Source organism: Zalophus californianus, chromosome 2, assembly GCF_009762305.2.
Source record: "Zalophus californianus isolate mZalCal1 chromosome 2, mZalCal1.pri.v2, whole genome shotgun sequence".
In the NCBI taxonomy this organism is placed as follows: Eukaryota; Metazoa; Chordata; class Mammalia; order Carnivora; family Otariidae; genus Zalophus; species Zalophus californianus.
This window is the reverse complement of record NC_045596.1, coordinates 40,064,023-40,088,402: the sequence shown is the minus strand read 5'-3', so window position 1 is coordinate 40,088,402 and position 24,380 is coordinate 40,064,023. Positions and strand designations below refer to the sequence as shown.

Below are 24,380 nucleotides of genomic sequence, written 5' to 3'. Positions count from 1 at the left end.
CAAAATACTCATAACAACTAACCAGGATCTCTCCCAAGGACAGTTATCAATTATGCCAGGGTCTTTAAGAGACTAAATTTAACCTATTCTCCATCTCTTAACTTTCTTCCTTTCCCATCAGTTTTTGCCATATCACTTACTAAAGTTTAATTACCAAAACTAGAAGTGATGACATAGGGTCTGAAAATACACATTACAAGTGTAAAAATCGAGTTTTATTTCGTCACACATTTTCTGTATCACAGGATTTTTGTTAACTCTATCAACTGCTGCCTCACAGGATACAACTATAAATTTGTTCCTACTATTTTATTCTATATTTAACCAGAAACTTTTAATTTGAAGAAGCTTTTTTTTGTTTCATCATAACCAATTATCATTCTTTGGACATATATTAGTTTCAAATAGTTATAGTCCTAATTTTTCTCCTGAGTATCATAGGGCTCCAATGGTTTACTACAGACATGCTCCCAAAATCAAATACCTCCAAACACACACAAAATGGCACCACTATTTTTTCCAGTCAATGAAAGTTTTATGCTAACCTTGACTGTTTCCTCTCTCTACATATTCAATGTGCTCAATCAACACATCCTATCAATTCATTAATGCCCCTAAAATCCATCCCTTCCTTTTCATTTCCACTGACTTCACTCAAGTCTAGACCCTCATCTCACCCAACATAAGCAATTTAATAATCTCAAGTGGTTTCCCCATACCTACTAGACTTTTACTCTTCCAATCTATCCTCTGCCCACTACCATTTAGCTAAAATACAGATCAGTATAACATTGTTTTACAGCTCAGAAACTTTCTCATCAAATATAGCCCCCAGCTTAATTTTTAAGATCTTGCTATCTCATCCAAAATGACATCCTTTGATCTTCTCTCCCATGTACTCCAGTAAAAAACCCTCTTGTCCAGCCAAACCAGACAAATAAATGTTCATCTCATGCATCCTGGATAGTTAAGCCATAGATGTTTTTGTTCATAATTTTAACAATGGGGGTAGGAGGCAGAATTTCCTTTTCATTTTCCTGATCTAATTCAAGCCTCACTTCAAGACTTGCCTTTTTCATGAGGCTTTCCAACCACCATAGTTCTCATGTCGACTTCTTACCACTTTAACATACTACTCTACTCATAGTAAGTACCGAATGTATGTGTGAAGATTAACTCATAGGATGACCGTTCATCCAGTTTGCCCAGGGAAGTCCTAATTTAAGCCTGTTGTTTTGGCATCCTAGCACTCCCTTGACTCTCAAATAGAGCCCAGGTTTGTACAATAAATTACTTTAGTTTTCTTAATGTTCAGAACATTACTAGTTCATGACTTGGAAATGTAAAGGGAACACAGTTACTAGAATGCAATCCTTATTCCTGCAACACAGCACTAAATACTTCTGGTTAGGTTGAGGCTGCATCGTATAAGTATGCTGTAAAGCAATTATCTAAGGTGATTTTGCCCCCAGGGGACATCTGGCAATGTCTGGAGACATCCTACAATGCACAGGACAGCCTCCACAACAAAGAATTATCTGGCCCCAAATGTCAATATCCTCATATAAGAAAGCTAGTAAGGGGGCGCCTGGATGGCTCAGTTGTTAAGCGTTGCCTGCCGGGGTCCTGGGATAGAGTCCTGCATCCGGCTCCCTGCTCGGGAGGGAAGCCTGCTTCTCCCTCCCCCACTCCCCCTGCTTGTGGTCCCTCTCTCGCTGTCTCTCTGTCAAATAAATAAATAAAAAATCTTAAAAAAAAAAAAGCTAGTAAGACCAAAATGCTGTTTTTAAACAATGTAAATGTCTTATAAGAGGAACTACTCTGGGGTGCCTGGGTAGCTCAGTCGTTAACCGTCTGCCTTTGGCTCAGGTCATGATCTCGGGGTCCTGGGATCGAGCCCGAGCCCTGCATCGGGCTCCCTGCTCTGCGGGAGGCCTGCTTCTCCCTCTCCCACCCCCCCTACTTGTGTTCCCTCTCTCGCTGTGTCTCTGTCAAATAAATAAAATCTTAAAAAAAAAAAAGAGGAATTACTTTGATCTTTAATCATTTACTTTGATACGATGATTTTTATGTAATCAATTATGAAGAGTTGGGATGAAATGGAAAGAATATCACTCAATACTTTGGCTTGAATTCCAGTTTTGCCATGTGTTTCTGGGCACAAGAGGCTGATAAAACTCAGAGGCTCAGTTTTCTAGCCCTTAAAGCATAGCTCTGCCTTCTGTTCCCACCTACATACAATTGTCATACTAATAATCTTTCCAAAACACCATTTTGCTAAGAATATTCCACCACTCAAAAATCTCTTCTTAGATTTCACAGGCCAACCACAATATGGTCCCAAACCCAATGATTCAACTATTTCTCGCTTGTTCCCCAACATACTTCACTGAGGAATCTTCCCAGGCTTTCTCTTTACCCTACTCAAATACAGTACTCATCCTTTTTGATTCTGACAGAACAGCAAGAGATACCTTCCACCTGTACCTAAATCCTTTGTCACATTCAAGTCCATATAAGCCTTTCTTCTATGAACTCTCATTGTTGGTTTCAGAGAGAACCAAATTCCGTGTTCATTCTGTCTCCAAATTAAACTGTAAGTACCCTGAAGCCTTAGTACCAAGTTCTACTTGCTCATTTAAAGAAATATTAACGTAGCAGTTACCATTGGCCAGGCACGGTGCTAGACAGGAAACTAAAGATGAATTAGGACAAAACTAGATTATACACAGTGCTATTTGTTAGCCTCTCTTATTCACTTGATGTACTACCATTGAGACCTGTAATGCCTGCTTGTGACACAAGTTCCAAGCCTCTAGACTCAGGTTTCTAGGATTCATCAGTTTTTTAAATTTCATTTTTTAATCCTCTCCAGAACAGCCCTAGCTAAAAATAACCAATGGCAAACAAGAATTTTAGTATGACAAGTCAACACAAGTCAATTATCTCCCTCCTAGAAAGGAAATTAGCAAGCCCACTCAAAAAATACATCCTGAAATTACTAAATTATTTCTGCAGCTAATATTAATAAAGACATACAATCTAATTACATTATTCTTATAAAATACTAAATAGGCACTAAATACATACTTCTAAAACCTAACTCAATAGCATCTATTAAGTTCCATTCCTCAATGTTATCAGACATACAGGCCACTTACAAACTTGGCCTGGCCCACCCTTGCTTCTTATTCACACCTTTCAAACAAAACCCTTTAACAGCCACACAAAGTTGGTACTTTTTTACTCTCACAAAGTTGGTACTTATTTCTCACACAGAAATGAGCAAAATCTCTTGAATAGAGGGCTGTGTGTGGGAGGAGTTTCCTTTTAGTAAACTGTAGAAGTGGGAGATGGTTTGATTCATCCTCATGGATTCTAAACCTCTAATTTTTAACTAAACACTATCTCCCTCTTCACCTTACCTTTCCAAATACTTTCACAAATTTCATATCGGATATTATGGTACTGCATTATCTTGTTTTTATTGCTTTTCACATTTCAAGGAGATACAATCACTTTTTCTTTTCCTCCCTATATACCCTTTAACACCTTTAAGAAATTTCACTTTTATTTCAGCATTTGAGCCTTTTCAAAGTCAAAGCAAACTGTAGGTTTTGCATTTTTTGGAGCCACACCTAGTTTAAAGACCTAGTTTTAAAAAGCCTTCCTCTTCAATAAGCTAGTCTGTTCCTAAAGGTGTCCATTTCCTCCATAATTTGGATTCCCAAGTGAAAGACACCAGAGGATGTGATTTTGAGTAAATGCAACAGGCAAAATAAGAACTTATATTACCTAAAGTCTTAAAACTTACATATTTTTTAAAAATTCTTTTTCTTATTTATTTAGAGAGAGAGAGAGACAGCAAGAGAGGGAACATAAGCAGGGAATTGGGAGAGGGAGAAGCAGGCCTCCCGCTGAGCCGACGGCCTGATGCGGGGCTTGATCCCAGGACCCCGGGATCATGACCCGAGCCGAAGGCAGACGCCTAACGACTGAGCCACCCAGGCGCCCCAAAACTTACATACTTTTACATGTTCATTTTTGCTACTAAACTAGCACAAGAGACAACATGCAGTGTGCTTTGGCTAGTATGAGTCCTTACCATAAGGAACAGTACATTATTGTAACTCAACCCATTTACATTAAGACACTTAATTCTGCTACTTACCACTCAAATTGTTTCCTTTTTTAAAAAAATGTCAAAATTAGGGGCATCTGGGTGGCTCATTCGGTTAAGCGTCTACCTTCAGCTCAGGTCATATCTCAGGGTGCTGGGATTGAGCCCGGTGACCACTAGGCTCCCTGCTCATCGGGGAGTCTGCTTCTCCCTCTCCCTCTGACCCTCCTCCCTGCTTGTGCTGTCTCAAATAAAATCTTTAAAAAATGAATAAAAAATAAAAAATGTGGGGCACCTGGATGGCTCAGTCAGTTAAGCATCTGCCTTCAGCTCAGGTCATGATCCCAGGACCCTGGAATCGAGCCCCATGTTGGGCTCTCTGCTCAGCAGGGGAGCCTACTTCTTCTCCCCCTGCCTGCCGCTCCCCCGCTTGTGCGCTCTGTCAAATAAAAAAATAAAAAAAAACTTAAAAAAGTGCCAAAATTAAACTGATTTACAAATATAGTTTTAGGTATGTTCCTAGCAGACAAGCAAGGAGGCAGGGGCCTTGGTAAGTGGGGGAAGAAGGGAAAAAGCCCTTCTGGTTTACCGGGCATCAGCATCAGGTTCCCTGAAGTTTGGCATACAGATCTCTTTGCCCAGAAGGCTCACGAGATGTGAGCTACACACAGCTTTGGGGTTCGTTATCTGATACTCCCAGAAAATAAAGTTTCAGGGTTTTCCACCTCCACAAAAATAGATATACTTTATTTAGGCAAATCTGATATTAATATTTACACTTGGGGGGCGCCTGGGTGGTTCACTTGGTTAAGCGTCTGCCTTCAGGTCAGGTCCTGATCCCAGAGGCCTTGGGATGGAGCCCTGTGACAGGCTCCCTGCTCAGTGGGAAACCTGCTTCTCCTTCTCCCTCTCCCTCTGCACCTCCACCCGCCCCTCCCTGCTTGTGTTCTCTCTCTTGCTCGGCTCTGCCTCAAATAAAATCTTTAAAAAATTAAGAAAATTTACACTTGGGTAATTTATTTTTTTTTAATTTTTAAAAAAATTTTTATTTATTTTTTTAAGATTTTGTCAGAGAGATAGAGAGAGAGCGAGCGAGCACACGCACAAGCGGGGGGAGCAGCAGGCAGAGGGAGAAGCAGGCTCCCTGCCAAGCAAGGAGCCCGATGCAGGACTCAATCCCAACATCCTGGGATCATGAACTGAGCCAAAGGCAAACGCTTAACCGACTGAGCTACCCAGGCGTCCCTGAGTAATTTCATTTTTAAAATGCAAAGTTAAAAACAAGAATAATAGATAAAATCATATACAACAGCTGACGGGCTCCAGTTCTATCAAAAACACATGTCTAAACTTATTGGAACCAAATTTTTTTCATCTTTTTTTTTTAAAGATTTTATTTATTTATTTGACAGAGAGACACAGCAAGAGAGGGAACACAAGCAGGGGTGTGGGAGAGGGAGAAGCAGGCTTCCCATGGAGCAGGGCCAGGACCCTGGGATCATGACCTGAGCCAAAGGCAGACGCTTAATGACAGCCACCCAGGCGCCCCTTTTTTCATCTTTGATATACAATCTTACTACCACTAAGTAATAAGGAAAACATCAATGGTTTTCTAATGCATCATGTTATATTATGATCCCTACCTATGTGACCACAAGGTAATGAAACTGACTTAAATCTCTTAAACAGGATTTTTAAAATAAGATTTGAGAGAGCGCACACGCGCATGAGCGGGCGGCACAGAGGGAGAGAGAATCTCAAGCAGACTCCTCGCTGAGTGCAGAGCCCAGTGCAGGGCTCAATCTCACAACCAAAGCTGAAACCAAGAGTCGGATGCTTAACCAACTGTGCCACCCAGGAGTCCCATAAATAGGATTTTTTAAATTATAAAAGCAATTTGTATTCATAACAGGAAATTTAGAAATCACAAAAAGTACAAATAAGTTTAAAACAGGGTGCATCTGTTAACCTACCAGAGATATCACTATCTTAATTTTAAAACTGATTTTTTTTAATGTCAAACACTATCTAGACAGTATTTTCTTCTTTAGTTCATCATGGGAGAGTGTAGATTCAATACTGCTAGTATTCAGAATGCGTGGGAAACTCCTCAACTAGCCTAAGAGTCATCAAGTCAGGCAAGAATTTGGTCTCATCAGTTTCCAGCTTCACCTCATTTCAACCTAACATCACTGACAATCAGATTGATTCAATGTAATTTACTGTAACTGAACTCTTACTACACATAAGATACTGAGAGCCTGTTCAGACACATGAAGATGAATATGATACTGTCCCTCTGCTGAAACTGCTCACAATCTAGACTACAGAGACCAAAGTACAAGGTTGTCTTGTTACACTGACTTTAAAAATGGTGTGTAAACAGTGGTAGGTAACACTGAAAAGGAAATAAACCAAGCAGGATATTTAGAATTTCACAAAGAAAAAAGGGGCTCTGTTGCTGAATGAACATCAGAACATGCCACCAGGCAGGAATGTTCACGAAGTTTGCTGGCAACAGTAAGTAAACACAGGAAAAAGGAGAACTGGAATTGGACTGCTCAAGACTTTAAATACCTTGCTAACCCATTTTTATTCGCTAGAATAATGACTTTCAATAGTTTTCAAAACTCATACCTACCCTCACAAGGAAAAGAATCTTCCATTACTGAGAATATTCAGAAAAATGTGCTATAGATTCAGAAAACAAAACAAAACAAAAACAAAAACAAAAACTAAGGGCCCCTGGGTGGCGCAGTTGGTTGGTCATCTAACTCGTGGTTTCAGCTCAGATAGGGATCTCAGGGTGGTGAGGTGGACCCCAGCACTGGGCTCTGAGTTTAGCGAGGAGTCTGTTGAAGTTTCTTCCTCCCTCTCCCTCTAGGCTTCCCCTCACTTGCTCGCTCTAAAATGAATAAATCTTTAAAAAAAAAAAATCTATGATGCTCCCATTGCTAAAGATCTCTCCCACATTTAAGCTTAGCACTTTGTCTTGAAGGTACCTTACACTCCCAAATAGACTGTAATATTTTAATCACAGAAACAGAGTTAAAAGAACACTCAGAAGTAACCTAATTCAACTAATTTTTATAAACTCTTTGTAACATCCTTTATCACAGGACTATTCAACAGTCCTCACTGCTGAATGTTACTTACATTTTTTTAATGTAATCTACCCCCAATGTGGGGCTCGAACTTGTAACCCCGAGGTCAAGTCATATGCTCTACTAACTGCGACAGCCGAGTGCGCCTGAAGGTTACTTACACTTTTTAAAGACAGTCCATACCAGGGGCTCCTGGGTGGCTCAGCTGGTTGTCTGCCTTCGGCTCAGGTCATGATCCCAGGGTCCTGAGATCGAGCCCCACACAGGCTCTCTGTTCAGCAGGGAGCCTGCTTCTCCTTCTCCCTCTGCCCCCCCCACTGCACTCACTCGTTATCAAATAAATCTTCTAAAAAAAAGTTTATAAAAATACAGTCCATAACACCTAGAAACAGCTCTATTAGAAAATTCTATCTTAAATAAAAATTTGCCTGCCTCTAATTTATATCTATTGTTCTAGTAATGATCTCCAGTTATACAGAGTAAGTCTAATAATCCTCATTATACTCCTTCAAATATTTAAAAAACATTCTCTTCTGAAAGCTGAATATCCATAGGTTAAATACATATCAAATGTTTTATTCTCACGCTTGAGTCTCAATTCACTCTATCAGCTATGTGACTTTGAGTTTCACTTCATTACCTGTAAAATGGGGATAACATGACACATGCCACAACACAGATGAACTCTGAAGACACAATACTAAATGCAACAAGCCAGACAGAAAAGGGCACCTACTTTGTGATTTCACTTACATGAGGTACCTAGAGTAGTCAAATTCATAGACACAGAAAGTAGAATGGTAGCTGCCAAGGGCTGGGGGCAAGAGAATAGGGAAATTGGGGAGTTACTGTTTATACAGAGTTTCAGTGGGGAAGGATAAAAACTTCTAGAGATGGATGGTGGTGAGGATTGCATTACAATTAGTGTACATGCCACTGAACTGTACACTTAAAATGGTTAAAATATTTTTTTGTTTTGCATGTTACCACAATAAAAAAATGAATAATGTAAAATTATGCAGATTAAATGATTTGCCATGCATAAAATGCCTTATACAGTACTTTGTATATAAAACATAATTAAACAATAGTGATTGTAATATATTTTACCAACCATGTGGCCCTTCTTGGCCAAATTCCATTTTTTAAGAAAGCAAGAACCTGCTTTATGATGTCTCTCAGCTTCCCCCACATTGTGCTGTTCACACATAGGGGTTCTAAGTATTTGTTCTATTAATAAAAAAATTTTTAAGTCACATCAGAATCACTGGAAAACCACTAAGAAGAGAATAAAATGCTCATCTAGATGTGTAATTTCTCAATTCATTTAAAACACACACGTGAGCCACGTTAAAGTAACATCTCCTTGGTACAGAAGAGTCTAGAAAACAAACTTCAAGATGTTAATCAGCAAATAACTGCCAAGCTATTCAGATAAGTAGTGATAATTATACAAATCAAACTGCTTTATTAATCTAGACTTAGCAAATAAAATTACAAATTCTACCAATGGTCTCCCATGAAAAGCATACACAAAACAAAGAGGCCATGTAATAAAGTTTATTCTTAGGTACGAAGGACCGTGAGTGAAAAAACACAGCAAGTAAAAACCACATACTATCTATCTCTAAATTAGGGAAGTTTATCAATAAAATTTACTGATAAGAAGTCAGTCTGAGTTTAATATATCTTCATAAACTTAAGAGAAAATTGATTTAAAGTAAAATGGATTTAACAAGATATGAATGACTTATTCGATTTCTAATTTCAAATTTTTTGGGGGGAGTGTGGAGGGGCAGAAGGAGAGAAAGAATCTTAAGCAGGCTCCCCACTCAGCGTGGAGCCCCACATGAGGCTTGATCTCACAACCCTGAGAACATGACCTGAGCCGAAATCAAGAGTTGGACGCTTAACTGACTGAGCCACCCAAGGGCCCCTCAAACATTTTTAAGAAGATACAACCATTTGTCCTCACCAGTCTGGATAATTAAACAGCTTAAAAACAAGAGGCATGACCAGGTGATCTCAAAGTCCATTTCTAATTTCACTTTCTATGATTTTATGTTCTGCAAAAGTTCCTAGGGGCCCCGCAAAGAGCCTGACAACTCATTATCAATTTTTCCTAACATCTCTATTTTCAATCTATTGTCTCCACTACAGATACAGGGGTTTATGTCAACAAATAATGGATCTCTCAAAGAAAAAAGGGAAAAAATAAAATGACAAACTTCTAGATACTAATATTAACTAACAAATACTAATTAGATAATGCAGTCACTATGAATATATGTGCAATATTAAACTCTCATCTACAAAAGTGCAGCAGAGTAGATGAATAAACAACCTAAAACTCATTTAGAACGTATTTCACATATACATTCCCCTTTTGCCCACATGTAAATTCCTTTTCAATTAGCACAATTCACAGTATGGATGGAGAAAACAATCTTAAGAGACTTGAAGAGATGGACAAGTCAGTTCCTAACTCTCCTCAACAAGAAATATATTAAATAGCAAAGATTTTTATGTGTATATGTACTTGTTCATTCTTTTACATGAGGCCCTTAAAAAATTCTAATGAAAGCCATTAGTAAAAGCTCCTTTCTTTGAAACCCAAGACTGCTTCTTTCCTCAATAAGGTACAATGTTCTAGGTAAATTTAGTGAAGAAAATGTGGATTTATGGAAAATTAGACTGAAATTATGTTTTACAAAAATGTAGGAGCCTGAGAGTAAAAGTACATGGAATCAAAGCACAGAAACACTAAAACCAAAATTAACTAAAAATGTTAAATAACTGTACATGTAAAAATAGGGATATTATGGGAGTTGATTACAAGCCAACAGGCCAAGGGAAGATATGAATAATATTACATAACACAAATTTCAATTCTAGTACAACAAAAAGATGTAATAGTGATATGGAACCACTGCAGGTATTTACACATCTGCTGAAAACTTCACCCTGCACAGAGCAGAAAACCTAAGAAATTTGTGATTTGCCTCAACAATTTCTCAAAAGGCTGGGAAAGAAATGAGAACTGGGTCTGTTCTGACCATCACCAACAAATTAACTGGGGATATGAAAATGATCAAAATGCTTGAAGAAAGAGAACATTTCATTTTAGAGTTTATCACAGAAAAAAAAACTCTAAACACAGATAAGCAAATCAATTTTTAGAAAATTTGATCTAAAAACATTCATAGCACATTTGATGATGCTAAAAAATTATTTTTAATGGGAGTGAAACTGGTATTGTGCTTATGTTAAAAAAAAAAAGTCCTTATCTTCTATTGTAATATTTAGTAAGTAAATGATATCTTGTTGGAATTTGCTTCAATATAGTTCAGGATGTTGAGGTTTGGGTGGTATAGATAAAACAAGAATGGTATGAGGTGTTTTAAGTGTTAAAGATGGGTTATAAGTTGAGGTTCATTCTACCTTTCTATATGTTTCAAATTTTCCAAAATAAAAAGTTTTTTAAAATTTCAATGCAAAGATAGGCAAATCTGAAACTGAAATAATAAAACAGTGAACAGTGTGCCAAGAACTGTTCTTAACATTTTACATATATTACATTAAATTCGATATTACAATAATCATCTCTATTTTGGAGATAATGAAGAGGTTCAAGCACAGAGATTAAGTGGTTTGCCCAGGGTCCCACAGGTAAGAAGGCTGGGAGCAGGGACTTCAACTCAGGCTATCTAGTTCGAGTCAAAGCTCTCAGCTACTACGCTATCAGATTCCCAAGGGCCCCAAAGGCCAATTTAGCAAAAGAATAATGAGCACAAAAAGAGGTCCTCATATAAAGAAATAAAAATGTACACAGATGTCAAGTTATTATAGACAAATGACCAAAAGACAGAACTGGGGGGACACATAATACCCTTAAGTAAATAATAGCATAAATCTTAAAAACAACATAAAAATACAGGGCACCTGGGTGGCTGTTGGTTAAGCGACTGCCTTCAGCTCAGGTCATGATCCTGGAGTCCCTGGATCCAGTCCCGCATTGGGCTCCCTGCTCGGCAGGGAGTCTGCTTCTCCCTCTGACCCTCCCCCCATCTCATGTGCTTTCTCTCTCTCTCATTCTCTCTCTCTCAAATAAATAAATAAATCTTTAAAAAAATAACATAAAAATACAGATAATTAGAGTTAGGTAAAGAATGAAAAATTTTAAAATAAAGAGTAAGACTAACTGGGTTCCAATCCAATCTCAGCCACATACTTGAGTGACTATAAGTAAATTATTTAATCTAAGCTTTAATTTCCCCTTCTTTAAAATGGAGGTTAATAATAGTCTGATCATATCCAATTATTAGGAAGATAAAATATGAGGTGGTTAGCATAGTATCTGTCATGTTAATGCAATAAATAACTGTTAGCTATAATTAAAAATAAAAGAGCAATAAAAATCACATTGAAGGATGTCTACTTTCACCACTTGTACCCAACATTATACTGGATGTTCTAGCCAGGGCAATTAAGCAGGAAGATAATAAAATAGGCACCCAGACTGGAAAAGAGGTAGTAAAATTACCTTTATTAGCAGATGACATTATCTTATATATAAAAAAGTCCTAAGAAATACACACACACACAAAACCAACTATGACAGTTAAAAAGTGACTTCAGCAAGGCTGTAGAATATAATGAATAAAATCAACTATATTTCTATATGGTAGCAATGAACAATCAAAAAATGAAATTAAGAAAAAACAATTCCATTTACAATGACATCAAAAAGAATAAAATAACTAGGAATAAAATTAACAAGATAAATGCAAAACTTATAACCTAAAAATTACAAAACATAGTTGAAAGAAATTAAAGCCCTAAGTGAATGGAAAGACATCCAATGTCCACAATTTCAAAGAATAAATACTGTTAAGCTCTCAATATAGACTGATCTACAAATTTATCTATAGGCTCAATACAATCCCTGTCAAAATTCCAGCTGCTTTTGCTGCAATTTACCAGTTGATCCTAAAGTTCATATAGAAATACAAGAGACTCTGAATACCCAAAACAATCTTGAAAAAGAACAAAACTCCATGGAGGACTCACACTTTCCAACTTCAAAACTTACTAAAAACCTTTAGTTATCATGACTGTTTACTACTGGCATAAGGACAAAGATCAATAATATAGAACTGAGAGCTCAGAAATAAATCAATACATTTATGAACAACTGATTTCAACAAGAGTACCAAGACAATTTCATGGGGACAGGAAAATCTTCAAAAGGTAGACAGGATATATACGTGCAAAAAGAATGAAGTTGGGACTCCTCCTCACATAAAAACTCAAAATGGATCAAAGCAAATGTTGGCAAGGACATGGAAAAACTAGAATCCTTTTGTAATGCTTGTGGGAATGCAAAATGGTGCAGCTGCTATGGAAAACAGTATGGTGGCTCCTCAAAAAATTAAACACAGAATTACCATTTGATCCAGTAATTCTACTTCAAAAGAAGAGAAAGCAAAGACTTGAGGAGATATTTGTACACTCATGCTCACTGCAGCGTTATTCACAATAGTCAAGAGGTAGAGAGAAATCAAATGTCCACTGACAGATGAATGGATAAAGAAAACGTGGTATATACATAGAACAGAATATTATTCAGTCCTAAAAAAGGAAACCACATGACATGCTATACCATGAGTGAACCTTAAGGACATTATGCTAAGTGAAATAAACTAGTAACAGAAAGACAAATACTACATGATTCCACTTATGAGGCATCTAATCTCATAGAAACAAAGTAAAATGGTGGTTGCCAGGAGCTGGGGAAAAGGGAGGCAAGGAGTTGCTGTTCTGTGGGTGTAGAGTTTCAGTCATGCAGGATGGAAGGATTCTGGGGATCTGTTGCACAACAATGTGAATGTGGTTGACAATAATGAACTATATGCTTGGAAACTGTTTGAAGGCTGACTTTTGTGGGGGTTTTGCACCACAAAAAAATAGCATATACATATACATTCCATATTTAAATATGAAAATCATATGCATCACACAGCTCAGGTTTGGGATAGAAAGATTTAAGTGTTGCTTTTTCTTGCCCATTGAGGATTACAAGATTAAATAAAGCTTTGGAGACACCTCCCCCCCCACCCCGCGAAGGAAGGAAATTCTGAGACATTCTACAACATGAATCTTGAAGACATTGTGCTAAGTGAAATAAAGCAGTCACAAAAGCATAAATATTGTAGGATTCCATATATATGAGTTATTTAGAGTAATCAAATTCATTGAGACAGAAAGAATGGCTGTCAGGGGCTAGGGAGAGAAGTGGAGTTATTATTTAATTGGTATGGAATTCCAGTTCGGGGAAAATGAAAAAGTTCTGAAGATGGATGGTGGTGATGGTTGCACAACAATATAAAATGTACTTTAATGTCATTGAACTATACATTTAAAAATGGTTTAACGTGGCAAATTTGATATTATGTATATTTTACCACAATTAAAAAAATGGATCAAAGGGGCGCCTGAGTGGCTCAGTCGGTTAAGCATCTGCCTTCGGCTCGGGTCATGATCCCAGAGTCCTGGGACTGAGCCCTGCATCAGGCTCCCCACTCAGCAGAAAGCCTACTTCTCCCTCTTCCTCTGCCTGCCTTTACCTCTGCTTGTGCACGTGCTCTCTCTCTCTCAAATAAAATAAAAACGGATCAAAGACTTAAATATAAGAGTTAAAATTATAAACCTCTTAGAAGATAGGAATAAATCTTGTGATCTTGGATTAGGCACAGGTTTCTTAGACATGACATCAATAGCACAAGCAACAAAAGAATAAATAAGACTTTATAATATTAAAAACTTTGTGCTTCAGAGGACTCCATCAAGAAAGTGAAAAAAAAAAAAAAAGAAAAAACAGGGACACCTGGCTGGCTCAGTCGGTTAAGAGTGCTTTTAGCTCAGGTCATGATCCCAGGGGCCTGGGATTGAGTTCCTTGCTCAGCAGGAAGCCTGCTTCTCCCTCTGCCTACCGCTCCCCCTGCTTGTGCTCTCTCTCTGACAAATAAAATTGTTTTTTAAAAAAAGGAAAAAAAAGTGAAAAAAAAACCAGAATGAGAAAATATTCACAAATCATTTATTTCATAAGGGATTAGTATCCAGCATATATACTCTTACAACTTATTATAAAGACAGTTAACACAATTAGAAAATGGGTAAATGGTTTGAATAGACATTTCTCCAAAGACAGACAAATGGCCAAAAAATAGCTGAAAAGATGCTCAACACCATTAGTCATTAGGGAAATGCAAATAAGAACCACAATGAGATACAAGTAGAATGGCTATATAACAAAAAAGAGACAATAAGTGTTGGAGAGAATGTGGCAAAACTGGAACCCTTGTGTATGGGAATGGAAAACAGTCTGGCAGTTCTCAAAAAGTTAAACATGGAGTTACCATTTGACCTAGTAACTCCACTCCTAGGTATATACTCAAAAAATGAAAACATGTCCATATAAAAACTTGTAAATAAACGGTCATAGCAGCATTTTTCATAAAAACTAAAAGGTGGAAAGAACCCAAATTCTCATTAACTGATGAATGGATAAACAAAATGTGGCAATATTATTCAGACATAAAAAGGAATGAAAAGGGGTGCCTGGGTGGCTCAGTTAAGTGGCTGCCTTTGGCTCAGGTCATGACCTTTGGGTCCTGGGATTGAGTCCTGCATCAGGCATCCCTGCTCAGCAGGGAGTCTGCTTCTCCCTTTCCCTCTGCCTCTTACCCTCCACCACCTCGTGTGCTATCTCAAATAATCTTTAAAAAAAAAAAAAAAGGAATGAAAAAAAGGAAATGTTCTGATACATGCTACAACACGAACCTTAAAAACATTATGCTAAATGAAAGAAGCCAGACACAAAATGCCACATATTACATAATTTCATTTATATGAAATGACCGGAATAAGCAGTTCCATACACACAAAGTATGTAAGTGGACATGGGGTAAGGGGGAAATGGGAAGTGACTGATAATAGGTTTGGTGGTTTTTTGGGGTTTTGTTTTTTAAGCAGGGGGGCAGGAAGGGTACTAATGAACAGTAGTGGTTCTGGAATCAGATAGTGGTGACAGCTGCACAAGTTTTGAATATACTAAAAAAAGCCACTAAATTACACTTCTTAAGGGCAAGCTTTATTGCATGTGAATTACAATCAACAAATACTTATGGATAAAAAAAGTATACTAAGGGCATTAGTATCAAAAGAGGGATAGCCCATAATATGGGAGCAAAATATGCAATAAGACTAAATGACAAAGAGTGGGCAGAAATATTCTTTAGCTTCTGTATTTCTGTCAATACTTTGGACAGAAGTATTGGACAGCCCAAATAAACATTTGTCAAAGGAAACTGAATTTCAAATAAAGCAAGGTGATAGACGATAAGTCAGAATGTAAGCCAGAATATTAGCTTGAAACTGACTTAGGCCTACCCCTCAAATAATGTAAAATAATTGTAATTTTGTCACTGAATTATTGATTCAAAATATGTTAGTCTAAAGTACCATGTCAGGTTGAATACACACTTTTCCAAAGAAGACATCCAGAAGGCTAACAGATATGTGAAAAGAAGTTCAACATCACTCATCATCAGGGAAATACAAATCAAAAACACAATGAGATACCACCTCATACCTGTCAGAATGGCTAGAATTAACAACACAGGAAACAACAGATGTTGGTGAGGATGTGGAGAAAGGGGAACCCTCTTACACTGTTGGTGGGAATGTAAACTGGTGCAGCCACTCTGGAGAACAGTATGGAGGTTCCTCAAAAAGTTAAAAATAGAACTACCTTACAACCAGCAACTGCGTTACTAGGTATTTACTCAAAGGATACAAAAATACAGATTTGGGGTAAATGCACCCTGATGTTTATAGCAGCAATGTCCACAAAAGCCAATATTGTATATGTACATATACACACAATGGAATATTACTCAGCCATCAAAAAGAATGAAATCTTGCCATTTGGAATGATGTGGATGGAGCTAGAGTGTATTATGCTAAATGAAGTCAGAGAAAGACAAATACTATATGATTTCACTCACATTGAATTTAAGAAACAAGACAGATGGACATATGGGAGGGGGGAAAAAGAGAGGAAACAAACCATAGGAGACTCTTAACAACAGAAAACAGAGTTGATGGAGGGAGGGAGATGGAGGATGGACTAGATGGGTGATGGGTATTAAGGAGGCCACTTGTTATGATAAGCAGTGGGTGTTTTATGTGAGTGATGAACCACTTAATTCTACTCCTGAAACCAATATTGCACTGTATATTATCTAACTAGAATTTAAATAAAAATTTAAAAAATATTAACAAAACAACATGTCAGCGTCAAAAGTGTAGGTAAGAGGAAATATGATACTTTCTAAAGAGAAAAATAAGCAGGTCTAGAATTTCTAGACCAAACTTATTCCTTGCAAAATTCAAAATTGAATTAAACAAAATGTGAAGTTAAAAAAGGAAAAAGCCAGAGGATTCACCATGAACAAGTCAAACCAAGTAAAATGCAATTTCTACTTTGATAGGTTTACTTCATTGCAGTTAAGACACTGTAGGCACAGTATAACTTAATTACAGCAAGCAATTGGCAAAATCTTTCATAATATCCATACAAAATGGCATATGGGGACGCCTGGGTGGCTCAGTCTGCCTTGGGCTCGGGTCATGATCTTAGGGTCCTGGGGTCGAGTCCCGCATGGGGTTCCCTGCTCAGCATGGAGCCTGCTTCTCCCTCTGCCTGCTGCTCCCCCTGCTTGTGTGCACATGTGCATTCACGCTGACAAATAAATCTTTTAATGGCATATGGGCTTGATAATAACAAATGGAACTAAGTTACTGAACAACCACAATGTGTGCTGATTAAGAGACTGATGTTAATCTGGAGGGATTCTAGTTGAGCTGCACATTTCAGAGCCCTTTACTCTGTCATTTTAACATTTTTAACAACTTGAATGAAGACCCAGTAGGTATGCCTATTAAATGTGAAAATGACAAAAAATAATATTAAATGCCTAAATCAAGAATAAGAAATGAAATCAAGACTAATTTAAATATAAGCCATACACACACACACACACACACACACACACACACACATATGAATATAAATACAAAAGCCTAAAGAATTCATTGCACAAAAATAGGGTTAGGGAGACTTAGTTTAACAATTTATGTATAAAAGATACTAAGTATAATTGACACTACTGGATCGTATTAAACATAAGCAACAGAAACCAAAACTGTTAATGAAATATTTGGTTTCAAAATAACAGCATTTACCTCAAGCAAGGTGTATCCATCACACACTGGTCAAGTATCATCTAAAATGCTAAGTACAGGGGCACCTGGCTGGCTCAGTCAGTACAGCATACAACTCTCGATCTGGGGTTTGTGAGTTCAAGCCCCATGACAGGTGTAGAGATTAAAAAAAAAAAAATTAAAAAACATAAAACACTGAGTACGGTTCTGAGTACCATGTTTAATGACAATGAGCAACTAGAATTCATTGAGAAAAGTGATCATGGTTGAAGGATCAGAAAGTTATATTATCTAGGAATGATGAAATAAACTGGGGCTGTTTTACTCTGCAGAAGAGATGGGAATGCTCAGTGTGCGTGGTGGGCAGAAGAGGTCAACAGGATCATGACAGTAGTCTTCAAATATTTTAAGGGGCCATTCATATGGAAAAGGGATTATACCTGGAAAAAGCAAAATACAGGGGGAACAGCATAGGCTATAATGTCATAAAGTCCTGGATTCAAACCCTGACTCCATCATTTACTGTGTGTTATTTGATGCTTAGAAAGATTGTTTCCTGGATGCCTGGGTGGCTCAGTTGTTAAACGTCTGCCTTCGGCTCGGGTCATGATTCCAGGGTCCTGGGATAGAGCCCCACATTGGGCTCCCCGCTCAGTGGAAAGCCTGCTTCTCCCTCTCCCGTTCCCCCTGCTTGTGTTCCCTCCCTCGCTGTCTATCAAATAACTAAATAAAATCTTTTAAAAAAAGGTTGTTTGCTTACCTAAAAATGATACTTAATTCAAAAGTGGATGAAAATTAAATGCAAAAATGTTTATAAGCTATCCGGTATAGGCTAATACACTGTGATGTACAATGATGTTAACTGCTTTCTCTGACTCTTCTGAGTTGTTCTATAACAGTGCTTTCCAAACTGAGATAAAATCCATTAACGGGTCACAAAATCAGCTTAATGGGTTGTAACTAGCATTTTTTCCCTAAAGAAACAGAAAATATTAGAGCTTCCCACATGTACTAAAAGTAACTATAGTTTTGTGATACATTTGTTTCAATTATTCATATACTTGTGTAATAGGCTATGATGTAAAATGTATTTCTTTATCATGAAGGAGGGTCCAAAAAAAGCCACCAAAAAGGCTGTGAAAGCCACTGCTCTGAAGCACTGTTTTCTAAGTGTGTTCTATAGGTACTAGTTCCTTGGGAGCTCAAAAAAAGTTTACCACTTAGAAATTTACTATATTCAATAACAATTAGCATATTAAACAAGTCCAGGATTAAAGAAACCGGTTTATTTTTGTTAAACTTTATTTTTCCCACATATATTTAACCTCAGACCCACCATTATTTTTTCACACAGTATCTATTAACATCTTCAGAACTAGCATTTTATAGTGTACACTTGGGGAAAAACATTACTCTAGATGAAAAAGAAGGTACAATGGGTGTTAAGTTACAGAAAGTAAATTTTTGGTGTGCTAAGAAAAAATTCTTAATTCTTTGAAATCATCCCCACCCCCCCTGCACTAACACCCACCCCTTCCCACTTGTACTCCAAAAGCATACTCTAAAGCACTTTAAATGATTTATAAAACTTTCAATTCACACAAATCTTTTCAGAAAAAGGAAAGGATCAAGATATGTAGCCAGGATCAAAGCAATAAGCAGGAACCATATGGTCAAAAGAAAACTCCGGCATAGTATTTAAGACTTGCTTTACCTGAACAAACTCTGCTCAGAAACCAAAGCAGCAAAATACGTATTCAGCTTCCCCAAGTGGAGTCAATGTGTTCTAATAATACATAATCTAAAATGGGCTCGTGAGTGCAGCTAATCCTCATTATTAAGAGCATCATTATCATCATCACTTGGAAGAGACATGTGATGATATTTAAATGATTCTGGATTCTTTTAAAGTGTACACACACCCAGGATTCCTCTGGGAGGACGTGATCTCACACTAATATGAAAAACTGTCACTACCATAGACAGTTCTAATAATATTTCGTATTACTTGGAAATAAAATAACAGCTTGATATCATATATTCGAGTATCTCTGTAATTCAAACCTTCCTAATTGGGAGTTACAAATATCTGACTCTGCTCTAGCAGTTGTCAGAGCATAAAAGTCCCTTCCTACTCTCCCCACCCCCAGGCTCCAAAGCCACCTCTCCTCAAAGTTTGCCTCAGCTACTTGGAACCATTATTTTCTTCCCAATTTCTGAGCATTCTCAGTACTTTTGTTCCTCTCTCTTTTTTTTTTTTTGCAATTCACTGTATATCTCCTAGCTTATTTAACTGCATAAAACTTGGCTCCCAAGACTGTAACTGCCTTAATGAACAGGGATCAACATGTTAATGAATCTTTAGACTTTCCCACAAGATCCTATAAGAGCTTACTGACTATTTCACGATTTAAATAACTAGGCTTAAGAGTAACTGCAGTTAGTTTTGGAGAGTTTACTCTGTGTCAGACCCAGTGCTAAAACCATACATGGATTACCTCACGTAATCTTCACAACTCCATAGAGATAAGAACTATTATTTTGTCCATCACATAGAGGAAGAAAGTGACGCTCAGGGTAACTTGTCCAAGGTCATACAGCTAGTGTGGCAGAGCCAGGGCCTGAATCCAGGCAAAGCTCTTAACTATCTCAGTAACGGTAAAGTTGGACTTCTGCAATATTAGAAGAATTTCCACTTCACTGGCCTAAAAGTTTCAATTTCAACAAAGAGTTAACACATTTTAGCTACAAATCAAAACTTTAAAAAGGGATAAATTAAGACAGTTTCTCATAGACATCTTTATGGGGTTGCAATAAAATGAGGGAGAATGCCTCCCATGACCTATTTATGTAAGTGATATTATAGTATAGGTCACAATTCTATCATGAAGTAGCTTATGACAATACAGCTTTGGTTTATATTTTTACAATAGGGCTCCTTTTCTCTGCCCCTAGGATGACATGGAAATTAAGGATGGATGTGATAACTGTCACTTCACAGCACCGAAAAATGACAGCCCCAATTCTTGTTTAAAAAATAAGAGCCAGGCTCTTGTTCCACCCTTGACTTTCCACACAAAGCAGTACCATCCTCTGCCCTCTTCACACAAAGCAAGCTTTACCCCACTACCCAAAGGGGAGTGCTGATTCACACGGTCTCCCCATCGCGGCCAGAAATGTACCCATCTCCCACCGGTCCAAACCACTGACCACCGCACTAGACCACTCTGGTCTGCTCCCCGCACCCGGTGATACCTCATCATGCAAACCCCTTCCCGACATCCAAAATGCTCAGACCACCCTCCGAAAGCCAGCGTTTCACACAAAGCAAGATCCTTTCCTTACAGTGCAGTTTCCCACCGCCGACTCCTCCCCCGGCGAGGAGCCGTTCCTTCCCAGGCTGTGCCAAACCACAGACCCCAACAGGGTCTAAAACCCAGAGGGTGCACCACAACCCAGGGGAAAATAAAACTAGCTACAACGCCGTTCGTTCCTCTAGCACGCCTTGAATCCCCAACTCCAGTTGACCTTTCCGCAGCCAAAGCAAAAAACCCACCAGTCCCAGGCAAGAGAGCGGATCTGGCTACACAAAGCGAGGTGTCTTACCAGGGGTACCCTCGGAAGACGCTCTCCGCCCCCGGGCCCGTCCCCGCCCAGCCCCGGCCCGACGGCCCGCGCTCACCAGCTCTCCTCCTCCTCCTCCCAGCCTGACAGGCGCTCCAGCTCCTCGGGCCGCAGCGGCTCCACCTCGTCCAGCAAGCCGCCCTCGCCCGCTGCCAGCAAGGAGGTGGCTTCCCGCAGCTCCTCGCTACTCGTCCGCCTCGGGCCCGACCCGACCCCGCCGCCGGACTTGGCGCTGAGGCCCAAGGGGAAGCCCCGAGGGGACGCCGCGCCGGAGGAGGGAGTGGACGAGCCAGCTCGAACCGGACTGCCGGGCCCGAGGGAGCCGACGCCCTGCACGGCCCCCGAGCGGCTCCTCAGCTGTTCGTTCTGCTTCTCCAGCTTCTTCACCAGCTCCTGCAGCTTCCGCACCTCCTGGTCCGCGTTCACGTTGGAGTTAACGTCCTCCATCCCGGCCCCGCCGCCTGTGCCGCCTGCCACCCGCTCGGACTCACAGCGACAGGGAGAGGGCCAGGGCAAAGAGGCGTCGCCGCCGCCGCTCACTCTAGCCGAGGCGCCGGCATACAGCAGGGCCAGGCCCCACCGCCAGGGTCCCCCCAGCTCGGGTTCCGAAGCGCCGCTGGCCCCAGCCGAGCCGCCTCATCTGCGCCGGCTCCAGAATTGGGGGAGGCGGCGCCAATATCCGGCCTTGGCCGCCATCTTCCCTCCGTCCCTCCGCCCCCCGCAGCCCGGCCCCGTCGGTGACCTCAGAGCGTCGGGGGTGGACGCGGCCGGCGGCGGGCGCTGAGAGGACCGAGCTCTGAGCGCGCGGAGGGGCGGGGCCGTGGGCGAAACCGGTGGGCGGGTCTTCGGCCGGAAGGGGCGTGTCCGCAGCGCCGTGGAGGTGGGAAGCTGCCCGGCTGGCTGGGAAGAGCGATTCCGGCCGCAGGCGGGGCCGCCGCGGGGAGATAGGCTTGTGGAGGCGGGAGAGAAGTAGGGACTTGGCTGTGGGTAGGGCTAAGATCGCAAACTCAGATTCTCCGCCTATTGGTCTTGGATAGGGGGCGTGTGATGTGTTCTCCACCCCCAAACACTGGCGTGTGGGACCAGCGCCTGATCCTATCTCCTGGCTGGTTCTCTGGTGGGCGCTTAGCCGGACCCCTTGGAGAGAGTTTATTTTGTCTGTTTGTTCAGCAAATATTCATTCGATGCCTACTTGAAATAGGAGATTGTGAGGGCTGGCAGGAGCCTCAGGGACTGTCGGTGACCTGTTTCTTCCTCTGAAAATGAGAAAACAGAATCGCAAATGGTTGAGAGGTCTAAGGTCAAAATAATAACCAGAAGTTGTTGAGTGCTTACTATGGGCCGGCCACTATGCTAAGCATTTTTTTTTTAAAGTAGGCTCCACACCCAGCGAGGAGCCCAAAGCCCGCTGGAACTCACCGGAGATCAAGACCCGAGCCCAGATCAAGAGTTGGCCGCTCAACGGACTGAGCCACCCAGGCGCCCCTGTGCTAAGCATTTTAAAGGCATCTCATCGATTAAAACAGTTTTTCTGACTTAAAGTTTACTGCACACTGGCTTGGAAGCGGGGGATAGAAAACCGCTCCTCTTACCTTTGTTAATTGATGCGTAATCTGCTCTTTGGATCGTTTTCTTGGGAAAAACTTTTTCATGGTGTGTCTTGACTTTTTAAAAAGTGTATTAAGAGAACTTAATAAACTTAATATTAAAAGAACTAAAATAAAACTAATAAGCAAAGATAAACACTGATGAATGCTGAGGGACGTATGAATGTAAAAAAAATCTGCCTTCAGTGGCACCTGTTTATAATGTGTACTAACAGCAAAACAAACCAAAAACCACTTAAATGGGTTTATTTTGTAATCACATTCATTATTGTTCAGATGTCAGCTGTGAACTATTTGGTTTATGTTTGCAGGTTTCCTCTAATTGCCTCCTCCACTCTTAGCTTATAAATGATCCAGTCCTATTACACCTGGGTGTGGACTTTTAGCCTCTCTGTGCTCTATTTTCCTTGCCTAGAATATTCTACCTGCCAAATCTGATTCCTTTTTTTAAAACCCATGCTTGCATATCTAGGAAAACTTTTCCTGACAACTCCACAGGATTTAGCTGTTCTGTTTACTCTAGCATTACCTGGTCAGTAGTTTTCAACAGGTGTTTGTATTTTAAATTTTTTTGCTTTTTTGTTTTTGTCTGTTCACTTGATGAAAAGAGACCATTTATTTTGTTTTTTTTTTTTCATGTCTAGTGTCTGACACAGCAGACATTCAGTATCTGGTGTGTTGAAAGTTGAGAAGAATGTAAATTCTGACAGGTCAAGGTCTAGATGTTTATTCATAGCAAAAAAAAGCACTGAGTATTTTCAAAATTTGCTGACGACTTATAAATAAGTATTTTCTTAGATATATGTATCTAATCAAAAGATGTCTTTGCTAACACAGTAATTGTGAAGTAATATGTATTATCTATATAACGCACATCTGAATATCATTGCTGTCTGACACATCTGAACTAGTTGCCGGAGGGTTCAATATCACGACTGCTTCACATATAGCACTTTTCATTTGCATTTAACAGTTTGTGACATAGATGCCAACTGGCTAGGTTCCTTAATGAGAACACTTCAAATATATTCCTTGAAAAGAATAGTTCATATGACATTATGAAGTTAAACACTAATATTTCATGGAAGCAAGAAGAGGTTGGTGTGACAAGGAGCAATGAATGGAGAATCAGAAGGCCTGGTGGCAGATTCTAGCTGTAATACAAATGTGGTGCTTGACCTTAATCTCTGATCCTTAAGCAAGTCATACTGGCTGTATATTTAAAATACATCTGAATACTTCCTGGCACCTCCACTGGTACGACTGTCATTCCAATTCCCGTCTTTTCTTGTTTAACTTACTGTGGTACTTTCTTAATGGGCTGTTCCACTTTGCTGCTTACAATCTGTGATGCACACAGCAACCAAATGATCCTTTGCTTAGTCGCATCAGGTCACTCCCCTGCTAGGAATCTCGACTTGCTTCTCAACATATTTAAACTACCATGTCCTTTTCTTGGCTATAAGACTGGATATTTGGCAGCTTGTACAAGTATCTTATTGACTTCCAATCACTCTTCCCCGCCATCACCCCACTCCAGCCACACTGGCCTTTTTGATATTTTTTTAAACATGCCAAACATGTTTCTACTGTAGGAACTCTGTACTTGCTACACCTTCTATCTAGGATTCATTCTTC

The 24,380-nt window shown here is 39.6% G+C and overlaps 1 protein-coding gene across 2 annotated transcripts in view; it reads right to left on the bottom strand.

Moving 5' to 3' along the window:
* The window catches only part of SLAIN2 (SLAIN motif family member 2), an 83,111-nt gene extending 61,370 nt beyond the window's left edge, over positions 1 to 21,741 (bottom strand). For both annotated transcript variants that reach the window (XM_027598721.2, XM_027598722.2), the window contains exon 1: positions 21,194 to 21,741. In XM_027598721.2, coding sequence (XP_027454522.1) covers positions 21,194 to 21,582 — 389 coding nt within the window. In that variant the 5' untranslated portion in view covers positions 21,583 to 21,741. The remainder of the gene's footprint in view (positions 1 to 21,193) is intronic.
* Positions 21,742 to 24,380: the final 2,639 nt, after the last annotated feature.